Genomic DNA, 17,500 nt, shown 5'->3' on the forward strand with positions numbered 1-17,500 from the left:
TTTACCACGTTGGAAGTGTACTGACTTGAAATGTACTTGATTGTTTCTTTTTAATTTCTATACGCAGTGGTGACAGCGAGTCAGGTGATGTAGTTACTAGCGCACCAAACTTTCAATGTCGTGATTGAAGCTCAGAGTCTTGCTTTGCTATCGTGTTATTTCCTTAGACTAAAAAAAATAAAATTTGGTTACTGCCACTTACACTGGGACGAGCTTTTGTCGTGTTAGTTTATTGCAGGGAACGAAATTTTGACTTTTTTGTCGTTTGGAGTGATATCATACCCCTTAGTTTGTTGTTTTATGACAGGTTCCATTTTGGACACTCTTCGTGCAGCTTCCCTCACAGCGCAACTGCTTCAGAGGGGGAGTCCTACAACAGACGCTTTTGTAACTGCTCTTCAACAAGTTTACGTACGGAATCAGGCATCTGATGAAAACAAGCAGGTACTGTATTTGTTGTCATTTGCCGGTTGTTATGGTCGCTGCGCGAGTTCCTGATCATTTGTGTTGAAGAATTTACACAAAATCATAGATAAATCCAGTTCTTCTTGTTATCGTATATTTTACCTACCTGCTTATGGTGTGCATTTTTGTTTCGGACTCAACACATATAACCTTTTAAGGATTTGTGGAGATGTTGGAAAAAAAAATGACAGGTAGGTTCAACGTACATTTGTTACTGGATTTCTCCAAAACAATTATTAATAAGGAAACCGTCGAAAGAGATGCGTACTTATTAGTGATTTTTCAGGCGTACTTGGAGAGGAAGCTGAGTGATCCTTGGAGGTGACGAACCTTCCCGATTGCTTGTTCGGACACTCCTCTAACAATGTACAGGGGACTCGTGGACGAAGGCTATTAAACTGGGCTCCGAGGACATTCGTATAGCGTACTGCGACAACTGACATGTTGACATCAAATGAGAAATTAGTTCTCGAAAATTTTGTTTTATCTTGACGCTTTCACCCCTTCACTGGTCCCCGTTAACAATGACAATGAACTTTCTGATTAAGAACGAGTTTCAATCGAGTGTCGTAAAACCAAAACCAAAGGAATTACTTTGGCCAATCAAAAAGGACGGAGACAATCCAGTAAACCAATCAAAACTCGAAGTAATTACACGCAGCCAACACAAAGCGCGGGAAAATGTGCACGCGCGAGCCACTCTTGGTTTTGGTTTCACTTCTGATTGGTTGAAAAAATGGCGCGAGAACCTTGAACAAATCACTGAGTGAAGGAATGAAAAACCAAAGCAATTCGCTTATTACTTTCGACACTTAATTGAAAACTGCTCTAAGTGTAAACTGTATTTAGCGCTGGGGCAATAATTTATATCAATTGTAGTTGGTTTTTAAGCAGACAGGAAAACCGGGAGTACGCAGAGAAACACCTCTCGGAGCAGAGTAGAGAACCAACAAATTCAACTCACATGTGACGCCAAGTCTGGGAAAAGAATCCGGGCCAAATTGGTGGGAGGCGAGTGCTCTCACCACTGCTCCATTCCTGCTCCCTGTTGAATTTTGTTCGTCTCAATCAATTCCTTATCTCACCATCCGTAGATCCCAGAGGACACTGAACATCTTTCGTGCAGGTTTGAACTGTTTCCAGTTTAGTAATGGAAGACCACAACTACCAAACTAATGGCCGATCACAACAGATGTAGGGAATAAAATGAACTTGTCCTGCACCCCCTCGGCTCAAAATAACATTCTGTTTAGCTTGCAGAGGACCTGACCACTAAGCACGTCAGTATGTTGGGAGACTTGGAAAGCGAAGTCCCTATCCATGCTATTCCTGAGCTTTTCCCATCAGCCCAGGTTTACCATGCGAACTCCGTTATGGCAATGATTACTTTCCACTGTTTGCCTGCTCTTCAAGTTCTCAGAAATTTGCAGTCGGAAGCAGAACTGGAGTTTGCCATGTTGGTGTTGCTTGAAAGATCGTCAGTTCATGACTGGAAGTTGAGGCTGGGCTATCTTCAGTCACTGGTGAATTCTGTGCTGACTAATGAACCCTACCAGAAAAATGTTTCTGAAACTGCAAAGGCGTTTGCACACAGCTTTGGTGCATTGTTCAACAGTCAACTCATGGGGAGGCTGAAGAAGATGATGAACGAAGTCAAATCCACACAGTTTGGTGAGTGGCTGAGAGCAAGGAAGTAGTTTACCCTGTTCTCCACAGTTGTGTAAAAACAATTTCCAGCCACGATGATAACGTTGCTAATGTACAAAAAGCACACTCGGGAATGCGGCTGTTATTAGGGACCTTTGCCAATTTCACATTTCCGCTTAAAAGAAAGCTTTTAAAAGTGGATTGCTCTTGCATCTGAAATGCTCCGATGCCCGCAAGTTAGTTCAAAATGGCTTTACACACGAACCTTTCACGTTTATGGGCAAAATATCCGTTATCGGTAACCTTAGACCGGTATACAGGAGCCCGTTCTCGTAAGTCCCGTAAACTCTTTGGGTGCCATAATTCCTTGTGTTATATAACAAAGAGCTTTAAGGTATCAAACTGTTTACTTCTTTCCAGTTTTTAAAACAATTTGATCGCATTTTCACAAATGGGTTTTCGAGCCCGAAAGGTTTTTGGGACTTCCGAGAAACGGGCGCCAGGTATCTTATGTTCACTGCATGACGTGAGGGCGGTCACGTGCGTGCCCCTGACAAAGAAATACAAACACTTTTGTTTTGGTTAACCCTAACCACTGGTCGTTTGAGAAACAAATTCCCAGTAGGCATATCGCTCTTTTATTGTTTATCTGGCCTTGAAACTAGTCTGGGATATGTAAAGAAAACGTTTTGTTTTTCATGTTTCCCAGAAAGTTAGAAAATCTTGACCCGCCAAAACTTAACCGCGGTCAAACGCAAGAGCATGCGCAATGCACTCGTTCCCGGTCGCCGGTCGCGAAAATTTCCCGCGCAAATTTCATTGAAACCATTGCAGAACCGTTGTTACGCGAAAAAAATATTGAATGACAGTGATTAATTTGCTAAAGTGAAGCGAAGTACTGCAAACGGAAGGTTTTCGTTTTAACAGTCGATAGTTTGATAAATTTTCTTTATTTTCCGAGTTCACTAAATTTTTTTGACCTTCACTAAAAAAGTTCTTAGTGTTAAAACGGTCGACATAAGAAAGCTTGTCGCCGCTGCGATTTGTTTACTGTCGTTGTCACTGAGCGTGACCACCGGAAGAAGATGTATAAAGGAAGCGAAAACGCGGGGGTTTCTTATCCAGTCGACACGTATTTGGTCCAACCTTGTCAAAACTGTTTCTTATATATTTCCAATTTCTTTCCTTTACCATCAGCTTCTTCGCTATACTCCACTTCACACGCTTGTTTTCTTGTCTTTGGCGGTACCAAATACATGACAACCCCCTCCCCTAAGTTCGACAGGAGTGATCCAAATACTGCTTGATAACAGCAAAGTATTCGAGCTGAATACGATATTTTTTTTCTTGCAGATTCTTCAATGCTTGAGCATTTTCCTGTAGATGTAAGAATGAACAAGGATCTGTTTTATCACCTCAAACAATGTCAATGGAATGTTTCTCCACTAAATGAAATATCAGGCTTAGTTAATAGGTAAGTTGAAAAAGAAGGTGGCAGTCTAAATTCAGCACTGCTAGCGATATAAATTTGTCACCTGTTTTTCAATGGAGCACTGTTGTTGAGAGTACAGCAAATCAAAGTAAATAGCTTAAAATCAAATATTATTTCGCTTTTCGAGGAGGAAAGTCAGAGAAAGAACAGGTTAAACCGTGTTTGGCATGATCCAGGGTACGAAGTGAGGCCTCATTGGTGCGAAGCGAGTGCTTTCTACACTGAGATAATAGACCTTATTCATAAATGGCGGCAAATTTATAATTCTTTTGTCGAAGTGCAAATTAGCCTACCAAGCCTCGATACCATACAGTGAATTGAAAAGAATTTTTGCTCTAAAATGAGGCTTGGTAGGCTAATTTGCACGTGGACGAAAGAATTATAAATGTGACCGCCATTTATGAATACGGTCTATTAACCTTGCGTCTTGATCATCGTTACTTGTACCTTTGTAGGATGTAATTGCGTACTGTCTCTAACGACGTTTTGCTCTTCTTTTTTGTTTTTTCTTAGCATGTAAAACATTACGCTGTGTTTAGGTAACAGGGACTTTAAGCAAAGACGACGGCTACGGCAACGAAAACGTTAGTCCAAAATATAACTTAGCGCTATCGCAAGTATTTCGCGACTATTCCGTCTTGTTCACCTTGCACAATACAGGCGAACTATCCTGTAACTGAAAAGGTACAAACGGTTTTAAAGTCAAAACAGAAAATTACTGTTTCCTTGTTATATCCTCACGTTGTCGTCGAAACCTAAAAGTTGGTGATTTCACCTTGTTTTTTTTTGTGGAGAACGGCACAGAAATGCACGGCAATTCGTGTTGCACGTGCAGCACGAGTATTTTTCTTTTTTTAACCAATAATATTCTTGCTTCGTGTAGTTGCCGTAGCCGTAGCCGTTGTCTTTGCTTAAACTCCCTAATACCGATTTTACTACGCTTAGGTTTAGAGTTGATTTCAGTAACCGTTGTGGCTGCCGTTCGTGTAAACTTCTTTCAGTGGAGGATACCTAAACTTTGAGCCAGGATTCGAGCTAAGATGAGCTTTCTCCGCTATTTATTCTCGAATCTCTCCGTTAAGTTAGGTCTCGAATCGGTTAGGTTAGGTCTATTTAGGTTGGTTCTAGTCTAGTTAGGTCTAGTTAGGGTTAGGGTAGGTCTCGGTTAGGTTAGGTTAGATTAGGTCAGGTTAGGTCTCGAATCCTGGCTCGGATCCTAGCTCGGATCCTGGCTCGAATCCTAGCTCGGATCCTGGCTTTATTCTTAGTTTATCTCCTTTCAGTGTGGCTTATGAACTGCCCTTGTGTTCTCTTTTATCTCAGGTTGTCCCTTTTAGAAATGGAAGCTAGACGGTGTTATGTCGAAGAGGATTGCCATTATCCTGTGAATTCGAAGACCAGGAACTTGCTTCAACTTTCTCACGCTTATCATTCCGGTAAGTGTCTTTCATGCGACTTTGAAGAGAAAAATGTCTTTGTCCAAATCCACGTACTAGGAAGCTCAAACAGTACAGCAGCAAGGTACTGTGCTTGATGTCGTTGGGTTCAACTCTGACCGGACCAACATTCAGTGTCTTTCACAACGTGACGAGAAAGTGATGTATTTGGAATCCCTTCTGCAAATGGCTAAATTTTATTCTTCGTTTTGGTTTGCACCTCTTGTTCCTTATCCCTGTGGGACGTTTAAGAGCTCATTCACTATTTCCAAAGCTGAGGGGGCTGTCCGTATAATAGTGGTGTGGCTTAAGGTGAGACCACCTCACAGGTATCCTTGAATCTTGCATTTCCTCTTACATTCCTCTACAAAACCGGTGAAGAACGAAATTAGAAATAACGGTGCCTCACAAAGTGCTGGTGGTCCAGAAAAGTGCAGGAGGCAAAGGATGATTCCCTCCAAATCTCGATTTTAAATGACCGTAGAAATGTCATCTACCTGTTTAGGAATCAGTGGGCTCTTTCTTATAGCTCCGAATAAAAAAAATCAAAACAATTTTTTTAACGTCCAATGATACTGAAGGCCGGCTTATCCTTCTCGAAACCAACCGTTTTCACAATTCTATTATATTGTTTAAAATCGTGCATTATTCTGTAATTTGCAGGCAAGGTGCAAATGGAATTTTTGCCCCATCCATTGGTTGTTCATCTTTTACCGTTTTTCAAATTGTTTTCATCATTTTTGGAGCTTTGTATTTCTCAAGGGACCCCGTTAAGCGACAGCCAGTACTGGACGGTGAGTACGAAGATAATATACACTTCATGTATGGTCCCAAGGATAACAGTTAGTTTTGTTGAGTCTTCGTCTCGGGAAACATCTGGACTCGAGGGAAAAGAAAACAAATTAGTTTCGCGAGGGACCAGACATTTTAGTTCTTTGTTACATATTTAGACGTTCGATTCGGGATACCTTTGAATTTGATCAGGGGCACGTGGCAAAGAATCAACCAATCACAGTGCTCGTTTTGTTGAGTGAAAGTCTAGGTATATAACAATGTGTTGTCTTTGTTAAATAAAGTTGGATATAAATTGAAAAGGAAGGTCACCGTTCATTTCCGCATATTCTTTATAACTTTGTGCGTTTGCTAATGCTGACATTGGAAAGAAAACCAGGCTATTTGCTCCTTAGACTCTATTTAGTGGAAGCGATATTTATGCGTGGGTTGTATAATGTAAAGGGAGTGATTTACCGAAGAATGAGTGAATCACATGAACCAGCTCGCAGACCAGTGGGACGCTGTGAGAGAGCGTTTCATTGCTTGTAAATCACGGAAGATAAGTCTGTAGTCTTTCAGTAGTATTCAAACTGAATGTGCTACTCTGAAGGGATGATGGGTTTAAAGTAAGCAGTAATTACAACAGCAACAAGTCAAAACACATTTATTTCTTCCTTTCTGAGAATGTCACCACCACTCGTAGTGTTCTCAGCAACCATTTTTTGAGAGTTTGCCCAACTGGTTTGTGCAGCACTCCTTAGGGGAGGGGAGAGAAAGTCATTAACACACCAAAATAGTGCGTCAAAGGATATCATTGCATCACCCAATTAAAAATGCACAATTTCGTACAGCACAGTGAAGTTCTGATATGAAGACTTTAATAATTATATTTACTAGGTTATTGATGGTCTTGTGTGGAGAGACAAGTTTTGGAGGACATGTCAAGAGCTAACTCGTGGCCATTTTTCCTTCTCATCACTGTCACTCCATTGGACTTGGGTTGTACAACGTACTCTTAACACTGTACCAGTAGCATTCGGTGTTCTTGATTACAGGTATCAACCAAATGTTCTCTTCAGTGCAAACTGAAAAAGCGTAAGAAATCCGTCTGCTGATTTAAGTCGTATTCTAATGGGTCAACCGCCTTTGATCGGATGGTTTTCTGTTCGACCGGGGAAAAGCCAGCTGTTTCAGCCAGCATGCATCAAAGAAGCTTGAATTCATTGAGAAAAACGTGAGAAACGACCAAAGTCATTTTCACCGGCTTTTTGAAAGTCGGACAGGCTATAGCTGTTGCCTTCCTCCAGTTTTCTGATAAAAAAATCTGGTATCACCATTTTCGGGAGCAACTACGTTACCAACCGAAAACCGCTGGAGAGTATTTCGTGGGGAAACGTAGACCGGGTCGACGTAAACCTAATTAGGTTTTACTCTTGATCCCAACAGGACACAAAGATAGAGTCTTCCCGTGCCTTTTTATTTTTCTATTTCCGTAGGCAACTTCCAAGCGAACTTGTCACAGTCATAAACCAGCTAAACGGCATTTTGGGTACAGACAACAGGATGGCCGAAGTGTTCAATAAGGTCTTAACCGTGTATGGACACCCACCACCGTTTCGATCTCAAGCTGCCTATCAGATGTGGGTGAGTAGAAGCGTCATGCTTTCTATTTAATTTTTTTATTTTTGCGCGCGTTTGATCTTATCTGAAAGCCGCTGTGGCCAGCGAGTTGTTTCACCAGAATGGACTACATTCGTGTTCTGACAGGTGGACTGCACGGAGGGGGCAGTTTGAGGCTCATACGGAAAGTTATTTGTCTTAGTCTCCTTCATGTGCTCGTACCATTGCGTTCGTGAGAGCAAGAATGTTCCATCGAACCATCCGAACTTGTGTAGATCGATTTTATGGCCAAGTTGTTTTAAAGTTCGATTACCTTGTGTTTTTTTTTTTTGGATTGGCTTGCTCATAGCATAAAATGGTCATGCTGAAGAGTGCCCCCTTTTTTCTGCATATAAACTGTTTTCGGATCTGCATTTCAGGAATCGCTCCATCAGCTTTGCCATAAGATTGACCAGCTTTTCGATAAACCGCAACGAGGTGACCATGTGGAGAAACTACGTGAGGTGCAAAGGAAGCTAGCATTGGCTTTAGGCAATGTAATCGTGAACAGGCTGGCAGACGGGCATCTACAGTGTGGTGAGATTTCGTCCAAACGAACGTTCGGTTTCTTCTTTTCCGTTTAAAAGAAAACACTTATTGTTAAATGTGAATGGTGTTGGTGAAATGGTAATAATTCATGTGAAACATAACATGCTGAAAACTCGGTTGGCCGGATGCCTGGTGGAGTTTCGTTCGGAACCATCCATGACAAATCCGACTATTTATTGTCTAAGTGGGCTTCGGCCTGGCAGAAATCTAGCACCCTAACTTATGCCGGTACGTCACGCCCGTTTAGTATAATAACGTGCTTTAGTCATATTCCATTTTAAATATGCCTCTACAATCGAAGACATCTCAATAGAAAATCACTTAAGTTAACGCTCATACATCAAAAAGTCCCAAAATACCATGTATATTGACTGAGTGGAAGGGCCGGGTAGGGAAATATTTGGGCAGAGGTTATGGCGTACGTCATAGCAGCAGCTAGGTCCGTGCGCCGATTACCGAGGGCCAAATATTTTCCTGTCCGACCCTGCGTAAACTCAGTCAATAAGCATTTAATCACATGCGCTCTTTAACACTATTCATGATCACTCAGAATATTAAGTTTGGACAAAATAAGTAACAAAAATTTGCCCAGAAAATTAGTCAAATATTTCGTTTGCGTTTGCTTTTCTGGCTGTAAATACCTTGAATTTTTAAAGGCGACGAAATCGTCTAAAATCGCATCGCACAGAGCAGTACATGTACCTAGCAGGGTAGGCTCGATTTCTGCCGCTCACCTCGAGTTCGGTTCCCTCCCCGAGAAGAGACGGCTGGACGCTTGAACGATAGATTGTGTCTGTGACGTTAAATCAACTTATAATTTATGCAAAGTAAATAGTTGCAGAGAAATAGAATTAGACATCCCAGAACAATGATTTTAACAAAACAGTAATTACATAGCAATGTCTAAAACGTCTATGTGAAGTTTTCAGATGATGCGAGCTTGAGTTTGTGATGAAATGGTCAATATAATGTGCATGAGTTTGAATTCAGCCGGCGAATTAACAACAAAATCAGATCTCTCAGTCGGCCTCATCGGCCCCCTCATTCTGCATGCCGCAAATAAACTCAGCAGTATTAAATTTCAATTGATCTTGAAGAATTTTGCTTTCGCTCGCATTAGCGAAGTCCAAGGAGAAATTGCAGTAACAATAGATTTGAAAACCGTAATTTGCCCTTGGCGCCTACTGGAAAATTAGTGAATTTTCAGTACGCAGACGGTAGAAAACGACACGATTCCATTCTCCAGCTTCTCGAACACTTTCGGTTTCCGTTGTCGAAATCTTGGATGTTTCCCACCTTAAGGCACCGTAAAGCTCGAACACAGGTATTACCTTCGCAGCAACAATTTGAACATTTCCTTTAAAGAATATAATTTATGCCTGCTCGATTGGGCAGGCTAGTCTCTGATTGGCGGAGATCAGCAATGGCTCACCTCACGCGTCCAGCCGTGTCTTCGGAGGGGAGCGCTGGTAATCGAGCCCACTACCAGGACCGTACGGCTTTTTCCGGCCCTCTCGCGCTAATACGTTCGGCCCTCATACGGGGATTTTCCCACTTGTTTGGCATTGAAGGCGTGCGCGGGGCGGTAGGGTCCATTTGATAACGTTGCATATCCTCAGCCCCCAAAGTCCTTTATAAAACCATAATCCACTCATTCTTCAAAATAGAAGGGACAAAATCGTTGGTACCTTCGAGCGCCTTCGTCTTTATGGTGAATAGGAATTCGTGTTAGCGAAAAAGACAGAAACACACACCTAGACTGGAATTTCCGTTTGTTTCAGGTAGCAAATTCAGGCATTCGTCATCTTATGTGGCACCAAATTTTAGTTCCTTGTCTTTGAAAGCACTTTAGCCTTTTGCGACAAAAGGTGCATAACGCCCTCTAACGGAGAAGTTGAAATAGGAGAGATTAGCTCAAGAAAAATTGATTCAGATATCCAATGGATTCTGATTCATCCTGTTGATTACGCTACCGTGCTTCAATGCCGCATGGCTCTCTCAATACCTCAGAAGCCATTAACGGGACAAGAAGCATTATTTTATTTCATTGTTTCATTTAGATTCAGTCATTCTCAGTCTGGAGGAGAACGTTAACAAGATCTGGCCACAAGCAGAAGATGAAGCACTCCCTGTTGCAGATTCTAGTGAAGTACAAGTGGCTCCAACGAGTATTTCAACAACGAGTGAAATGGAGATGGAGCAGGCGTTGTCCCTGTTGTTTGACCGAATTTGCTGTTGGCAAGAGCATTCGGTTCTTGCAACATTAATGTCAGGATTGGCGAATCAAATGGCTTGCAGGTCAGGTTTGTCTCATCTTATTATCAAATCGCAATTTTCAGCAGTTATAATGGCAAGACCAAACTAGCGGTCCATAACGCTAAAGATGGTAAGGCTGCGTCCAAACACCTTCGACGTAAAGGAATCGATTAGTCATCTTGCAGTTTTGTGAAATCCGTCGATATTAATATTTATGCCACGTCATAGAAGAAAGTGGCAATGAACAGAGAAAAGGTGCAATTTTTCGGCGGTCTTCAACTGAACCTTTCTATGTGACACACAACGTTGACATGAATGTTCAAACAGGCTGCTACGCTTTCTTGCAATGTACCACTAAAAGAGCGTGTGGGCGCAAAGATATAGTTGCGTTTCTAGAGACATTGCACGGTAGTTTACTCAAAACCCGTTGCATACCTAGTATGTAGACGCTTCAAATATCAAACCACTGTCATTATATCAGACAAGCTACATTAATAATGTGATTGTATTCGACGTTTTTTTAATTTCAGGACAACTTTCCATCAGGCACAAGAGGTGGAAAAACAACTAGAAGCACTCGCAGCTTATCAGTTGAATAAAACAAGCAGAAAACCGGAAGTAAAAGCCCAATATCAATATTTGCGGGCGATATTACCCAAGGTATTTCCATAACAGAGTCAATTAACCATATATTTTGTAATTTCATCTTGTCTCTTATTGCTGTGGAGGTGTTTGGCGATTGGAGACATGGAAGAATCTTAGAAGCCATAGTAAACTTCGTTCAGAGGTTTTATCTCGTGCATCATAAAAGTAAAAAGTAAAGCTACCATATTTAACGTCGATAACTCGTAACAGTAATTCAACTGACAAACCTGAGGTCGACGGTGCGCTAATTTTACTCCCCCCTCTCCATCAGTGCTCCGTTTTACGGGTATTTAAAGCTAATTAAGCTACGCTGAAAGGAAAGAAGTCGAAACAGGGACACTGCAGTGGTATTGGTTTTCGCCAACGCCTGTGAACAAATTTCTTTCCATTATTTCAATCACAAGGATATTAAAATGGTGTGAGTTACATTACTCCTTTTCCGGCTCTCATTGTAACATAGGTGCCTGGCAGAAAATATATGCGAATCAGTTCTGAAGGAGACACCGTTCGTATTCTTTGCCATCGATGTTGGGTTATCAGCCATGCTTTGTTTAGTTCGAACAAAAGCGGGAGGTGCAGAAACTGCTTTTTACGAGTCTTCGAGTTTAACGAGACATTTTTTAAAAGTTGACTGAACGGGCATTTCATAATTTCCAATGCTGGACATCATTGTTCGATTCTGTTTTTTTTTTTCTTTTAGGGTGACAATCTGAGTGGAAACTTTTGTTCCATCTTTCAAGTTGTAGAGTGTGATCTACTCTGTAACTACTTGCTGCTAAAGAGCTGTTCTTTCTGGTCACAAAATTTACAAAAACAACGTGCCGAACAGGTGATTTGTTTTTTTCGTATGGAAACTGCAGTTATGACTTGAATGCAACAAGGTGATGGTATTGCAATAGATAAATCGACTCAATTCGTCCTAAAGTGTATTCATCTAACATTCTTCAGCATTGATATGTTTCAACCATTGACACCGATGAACGCTTTTAATTACTTATAAATTCAATAGCAAGTTTTATCGCTTCGGAAAAGTATAAATAAAACCGACGCGAAAATGAAGCCTGGATGACTTCGAAACACCTTCAATTATATGTTTGCTAATTTTTATCATAAATAGACTTGAATAAAGAAAAATGATTCAGCCATGGTGACAAAAGGTTTGATGTTTTGTTTCCTGAACGGTTTTCAGTTATAAGATTGCAAGTAATTTTGCTATTGCTTAGATTTTGCGTTTTTTCAACGGAGAAATTTGCTAGAAAATATCGCACCACATTTTTAACCAATCAAAAAAAAAGCAACACTCATGGTGACTTTCTCGTTGGCTTTTTCCGCGCTCAGTCCCGGTTGGCTTTGTTTGCTTTGCGTTGTGATTGGTTCATTTGAATGTCAATGTCCATATTGATTGGCCGAAGCAATCGTTTTGGCTTTGATTTGGAGCAACTCAACTGCTCCATGGTAACTGTCTATCAAGCAATGTATTCTTGACTAAGTGCAAGATTTTTTTTTTGTTCTTTACGTTCAATTAAGGTCACTTCACTTGAATTCAATTCTTTATTTTATTTACACTGTCCATACCATTTACACACAATTTGTATTATAAATAACAAAAAAAAAAATAAAAATAAAAAAGAGAAAAACAATGATATTATTCCGTAATGTAAACGGTTAATAGTAAGTAAATAAGTAATTGCAGCACAAGCATAGATATATAAAATTAAAATAGCTTAACGCTTAATGTTAACTAAGTAGGGTAAGTAAAGTAGAATGAGATGAAATTTATTATTTCTTGAAGTTTATAAGCACGAGGGAGTCGTATTATTTTACTCAGCATCAAGCCAGCAGTAAACTCAACTTTGATTAATCAAAAGAAGACATTTCCATTCTTTTTTTAAAGGAAATAAATGACAGATGCTTCATTTTAGGGGCGACAGATTCCCATATCTTGGGTCCAGCACACTTGAAAGACGATTTCCCAGAATTAATCGATATTTGCACTCTAAAAAGATTGAATTTACTAGCAAATCTTGTATTATACCTATGGATACTATGACATCTGGAATGCTATCAGCGTTATTCATAATTTTATGTATAAGACAGCATATTCTGAATTTATATATTTTTTCGAGTCTAATAATTCCTAAGAGTTTATAATACACTATTTTTCACTATAGTTTGTGTCGTTATAGGGTTTAAACCTTTACGATCTAAATGTCCACTGCCTTCTTGGAGGAGCAAAGAATCTGCTGGACAGTATTGCCTCTAAGAAGCTTCTCACCGAGACACAAGGACCTTTAGAATGTCTTACAATTAACGGCTATCACGACAATATTCAACAATTGGAAATATTGTGCAAACATTTCTGGGTCAATGGAAATGTTTTTGATAACCACAATCAATTGGAAAGGTGAGTGAGCTCCAATCGACAGCTGTGATCAGGTAAAGAGCGCACTTGTTTCATCCAAAATCGTATAATACAGTAAAACCACGCGAATAAGAACCCTCCATTTTAAAATTTAGCCTAAACAGGTACTTACATCTAGGTCCTTAAATAGGTTCTTATTTTCTAAAGAAAAATATCACGTGACACAATTTAGTGGTATTCAGCCTTCGTCCCCCATGCAGCGGCCTGGTTTCTCCTGTCCTCTATATAAAATTTGTATAAAAATGTTGTAAATACAGAATTAAAAGATTCACGTAAAAATGACTATAATAAGTAAAATCGAAATATCACATGAATCCTTCAATTCATAACATCAACATGTACACATTTTACTGTTAAAATTCGTTGCCCAATTACAATTCAAACTGAACAGATTAAAATGTTGTACGGTTGTTCTTTGAAGATATCTGGAAATCTGCCATGACAGCATGAGCAGCAGAGTGAAATAAAGTTCTCACCACACCCTCAAACAGTTGATATACTTAATAACCCAGGGTCTTGTATAAAATTTAGATAACTGCATATGAAAAAGCTATTTGATTTGATTTTGAACAATGGTAGTGGGAGTAGTGAATGACGTTTGTCCTCAAAGAGAACTCTAAAACGTCAATAGGTCTTATTTGCCAGAGTGCACACATTTTTTTAGACTTAAGAAAATAAGAACCTGTTTCAAATTTTAGGGTCGACAGGTTCTTGTTTAGGGGGGTTCTAACTGACAAATTTTAGGCTGACAGTTTCTTAAAAAATTGGTTCTTACTTGCGGTCATTGTTTCTTAAAGTGTCTTTATTTGTTTGCAGGGAATCAAGCCTAAGGTTGTTTATTTCCAAACTGATCCACGTCCTGTTGTCAATTAAAGAGATTCTAGAGCCAAACGAGCAGCGACATTTGTTGTGTCTCGTTGGCAACTTTCTTGACTGCATTAAAGACAGCAACGGCTTAACATCGGCAATAGGTGGTCTTAAAGATGCTCTTCTTAATGTAGGTGATTGCTTCAGACAAATCACTGGCAGCATAAAACAAGCTGATTTGATTTGCGGCCTTCTGAAGAACTGCCTTGAGGAACTATCCAGTGTTCTTAAGAAGACACCATCAGGTACAGTCCTTTACTTATAGATGGAACATGCTACTATTCAAGAAAACTAGATCTCGAGCCCGTTTCTTGAAATCTCGAAACTTCGGACCTTCAGTTTTGAGTGTCACAATTTCCTTTGAGGTTTTAAGTCATCAAACTCCACTATCCTTTTGCTTTTTCAAAGTTGTTTTCTTGAAAGCACGTTAAAGGAACAGCGTAAAAAGAATGAGGTCCGAGCAGTTTTTGGGACTGTCGACTGAGGAACGGGATTCTGAGGTGCTTTCCTGTGGACCTAAAGCCCCAATCTAATATGCAAATCACTTCATCCTCATTTTTCTTTTCCAAAAAAAGACCGAAGCACATAACATTCCCCTCACTATCTTTTTTGGGTTTCAACGCTTTTCCCCTCAATTCAGTTCTTGCATGGTGTGATTTATGTGATTAAGGTGATCCAAGTGAAATAATCTCGAAGTGGAGTTTTACGTGACTTTTTCCGTCGTGCACGTCAGCGCCTTGAATCTGAGGGTGCGTTCGATTGACCCTATTCCGGAATAAGAATACGCAGATTGATGATTTAAAACGGTACATCTGGCGTTTTGAAGCAAAAAGGATAATAAAGATATGTTTAAAATAGCATTTTAGCAGGTGTTTGACAAATTTAATGTGAATCTCCGTAAAAACGAAGGATTTCTAACTTCTATTCCATGTATTTCTATTCCGGAATATGGTCAATCGAACGCACCTTAAAAAGTCCCTGTTACAAAAGTACCCAGCAGCGTCTTGAAACGTGTAACTTTTTTAGGTCGCTTTCAGTGTGAAAACGGTTTCATCCTTTGCACATAAGGCTGGTTTTCACTAGCGACGGAGTCGGAGTCGTAAGAACGCTTATGACCCAGTGAAAATCAAAGATCGGAGTCGTAAGCCGAGTCATAAGCTCGACGGAATCGGAGTCGGAAGAATCAGAACGTTCTCATTTTCTTCCGGCTCCGCTTATGACTCGTCGCTTATGATCCAGTGAAAACTAGGTTGTCGGAGTCGGAAGCAGAAGTGGAAGAACCAGCCAATCACAATACTTGAAATCGAGCATTGTGATTGGTTTATCCCTCTGCTTCTGCTTCCGACTCCGACAAATACAGTTTTCACTGAATCGTAAGCGACTGAGTCATAACCGGAATTGGTATTCTGCTTCCGACTCCGACAGTTTGATTTTCACTAGATCGTATTGCTCCGCGCTTCTGATTACTACTACTACTACTACTACTACTACTACCACTACCACTACCACTACCACTACCACTACCACTACCACTACCACTACCACTACCACTACCGCTACCGCTACCGCTACCGCTGCCGCTGCCGCTGCCGCTAATGATAATAATGATAATGATAATGATAATGATAATGATAATGATAATGATAATGATAATGATAATAATAATAATAATAATAATAATAATAATAATAATAATAATAATAATAATAAAGAGAGAAAAACCACTCGGAGCAGAGTAGAGAACCAACAAACTCAACCCACATATGGCGCCGGATGTGGGAATCGAACCCGGGCCACATTGGTGGGAGGTGAGTGCTCTCACCACTGCACCATCCCTGCTCCCGACTCCGACTTCGACTCCATCGCGAGTGAAAACCAGCCTATAGGATTGACAAAACGTCAAATCACGCGACATCTTGGCGTCCTGAGATATGCAGCACTTCGACGTTACTTTGGACGAGGATGCAATTTGCTAACGGCATCGTCTAAAAATTACCTTAAGTCGTTTGAGATGTTTTTAACCTGTTGTATAGTAACACTGCGCGTGTTGTTTATTTTGTCCTTAGGTACTACAGAGTTCTTTTTGGATGCCATATGTCTTGGTAATTTGTGGGCAAATCTTGGTTTAGCTCAGTGTTTAGTTCTCTCACCTGTCGGGCCAGTGGATCCTGTGGAAAAGAACTGCGTTGAGTTGCAACATGTTAATGAACAGGTGCGACCCCTTTTAATATAATTCCTTCTGACAGGTTTCCCTATAGTTTATTTAATAAGTTCACATCTTGAACAGTACTGATGTACTCGTGGTTACGTAAGTTTAGTGCACTTAGCTTAGTAAGGACCCCTAAGCCTAACCCTCACCCTTACCCTAATCCCATGACAGGGAGTAAACAACTCCCATACTAACCCTTTGTCACGGCATTTTTACAAACCGATCTATCTTTGGACTACCTTTTCCGCAAAAATTGGCTTGTTACGATTGGTCATTGGGCTCCTGCGAGAGTCTCATACGTGGGAAATTCAAACTAAAAATAAATCGGTCTGCGAAAACGGCGTGACAGGAGTATATCGCTGTTGTTCCCTCCTTAGTCTTGGGCTCATGGCTAAGTTTAATATATACGTCGCACACATTACAAAAAGGTATGCTTATAATAAATGACACAGAGGATGTGCACATGACAAATTATTAACAATAGATGTGTGACGAAGTAAGAAACAAAACTTCCTAAATGCAACCAAACGCCTTTTGATCTCATTCTACGTGTTTCCTCCCATAATACTTGCGCGTGCTAGAACAAGACGAACCGTCTTATGGACGGTCGAGGAACGGTCATCTAATCATTCTGTAGTCGTAGGCTCATAAGCCTCTTCAGGAGTTCATATAGATGCTAGGAACGGGTCTATTGAATGTTTGCGAAATTGGGACTCTTGATAAGAAAGAACGTATTTGAATTGCTCATTTTTCCAAGTTAGAGATTGTTTAGTGAGATTGCAGCCGTTTGTGTGTTTGAGGACGCCATATCCCCTTTATGGCATCGAAATTTACGAGACCTTTGACTGCTCTAGCACCGGTCACAATGGAGCGGGATTTCAGTGTGACAGAGGAAGTCTTCCTCTTTTCCGGTCATGAATAGGGGATTATGGCAAGGCAGACCTTGCTCGATCGTGCTACCTTTTGTCAGTTCATACTGTATGCGGAAACACGTTACTCTACGCCTTCCTTTCCCTGTGGTCTGTAAGTAGTCTACATCTACTTCAGCGAAATTCATGTTTTTCTTTGTGTTCAGATTT

The 17,500-nt window shown here is 40.5% G+C and overlaps 1 protein-coding gene across 2 annotated transcripts in view; it reads left to right on the forward strand.

Moving 5' to 3' along the window:
* Positions 1 to 17,500, forward strand: part of LOC138052493 (midasin-like) — a 139,948-nt gene that overhangs the window by 59,193 nt on the left and 63,255 nt on the right. For both annotated transcript variants that reach the window (XM_068899014.1, XM_068899015.1), the window contains exons 39-53: positions 308 to 444; positions 1,719 to 2,136; positions 3,466 to 3,586; positions 4,928 to 5,040; positions 5,704 to 5,834; positions 6,712 to 6,869; positions 7,311 to 7,458; positions 7,854 to 8,010; positions 10,083 to 10,320; positions 10,809 to 10,938; positions 11,624 to 11,752; positions 13,110 to 13,327; positions 14,162 to 14,457; positions 16,279 to 16,424; positions 17,497 to 17,500. The exon at positions 17,497 to 17,500 is cut by the window's right edge and continues 230 nt beyond it. In XM_068899014.1, coding sequence (XP_068755115.1) covers positions 308 to 444; positions 1,719 to 2,136; positions 3,466 to 3,586; positions 4,928 to 5,040; positions 5,704 to 5,834; positions 6,712 to 6,869; positions 7,311 to 7,458; positions 7,854 to 8,010; positions 10,083 to 10,320; positions 10,809 to 10,938; positions 11,624 to 11,752; positions 13,110 to 13,327; positions 14,162 to 14,457; positions 16,279 to 16,424; positions 17,497 to 17,500 — 2,544 coding nt within the window. The remainder of the gene's footprint in view (positions 1 to 307; positions 445 to 1,718; positions 2,137 to 3,465; positions 3,587 to 4,927; positions 5,041 to 5,703; positions 5,835 to 6,711; positions 6,870 to 7,310; positions 7,459 to 7,853; positions 8,011 to 10,082; positions 10,321 to 10,808; positions 10,939 to 11,623; positions 11,753 to 13,109; positions 13,328 to 14,161; positions 14,458 to 16,278; positions 16,425 to 17,496) is intronic.

Source organism: Montipora capricornis, chromosome 6 (assembly GCF_036669925.1).
Source record: "Montipora capricornis isolate CH-2021 chromosome 6, ASM3666992v2, whole genome shotgun sequence".
NCBI lineage: Eukaryota > Metazoa > Cnidaria > Anthozoa > Scleractinia > Acroporidae > Montipora > Montipora capricornis.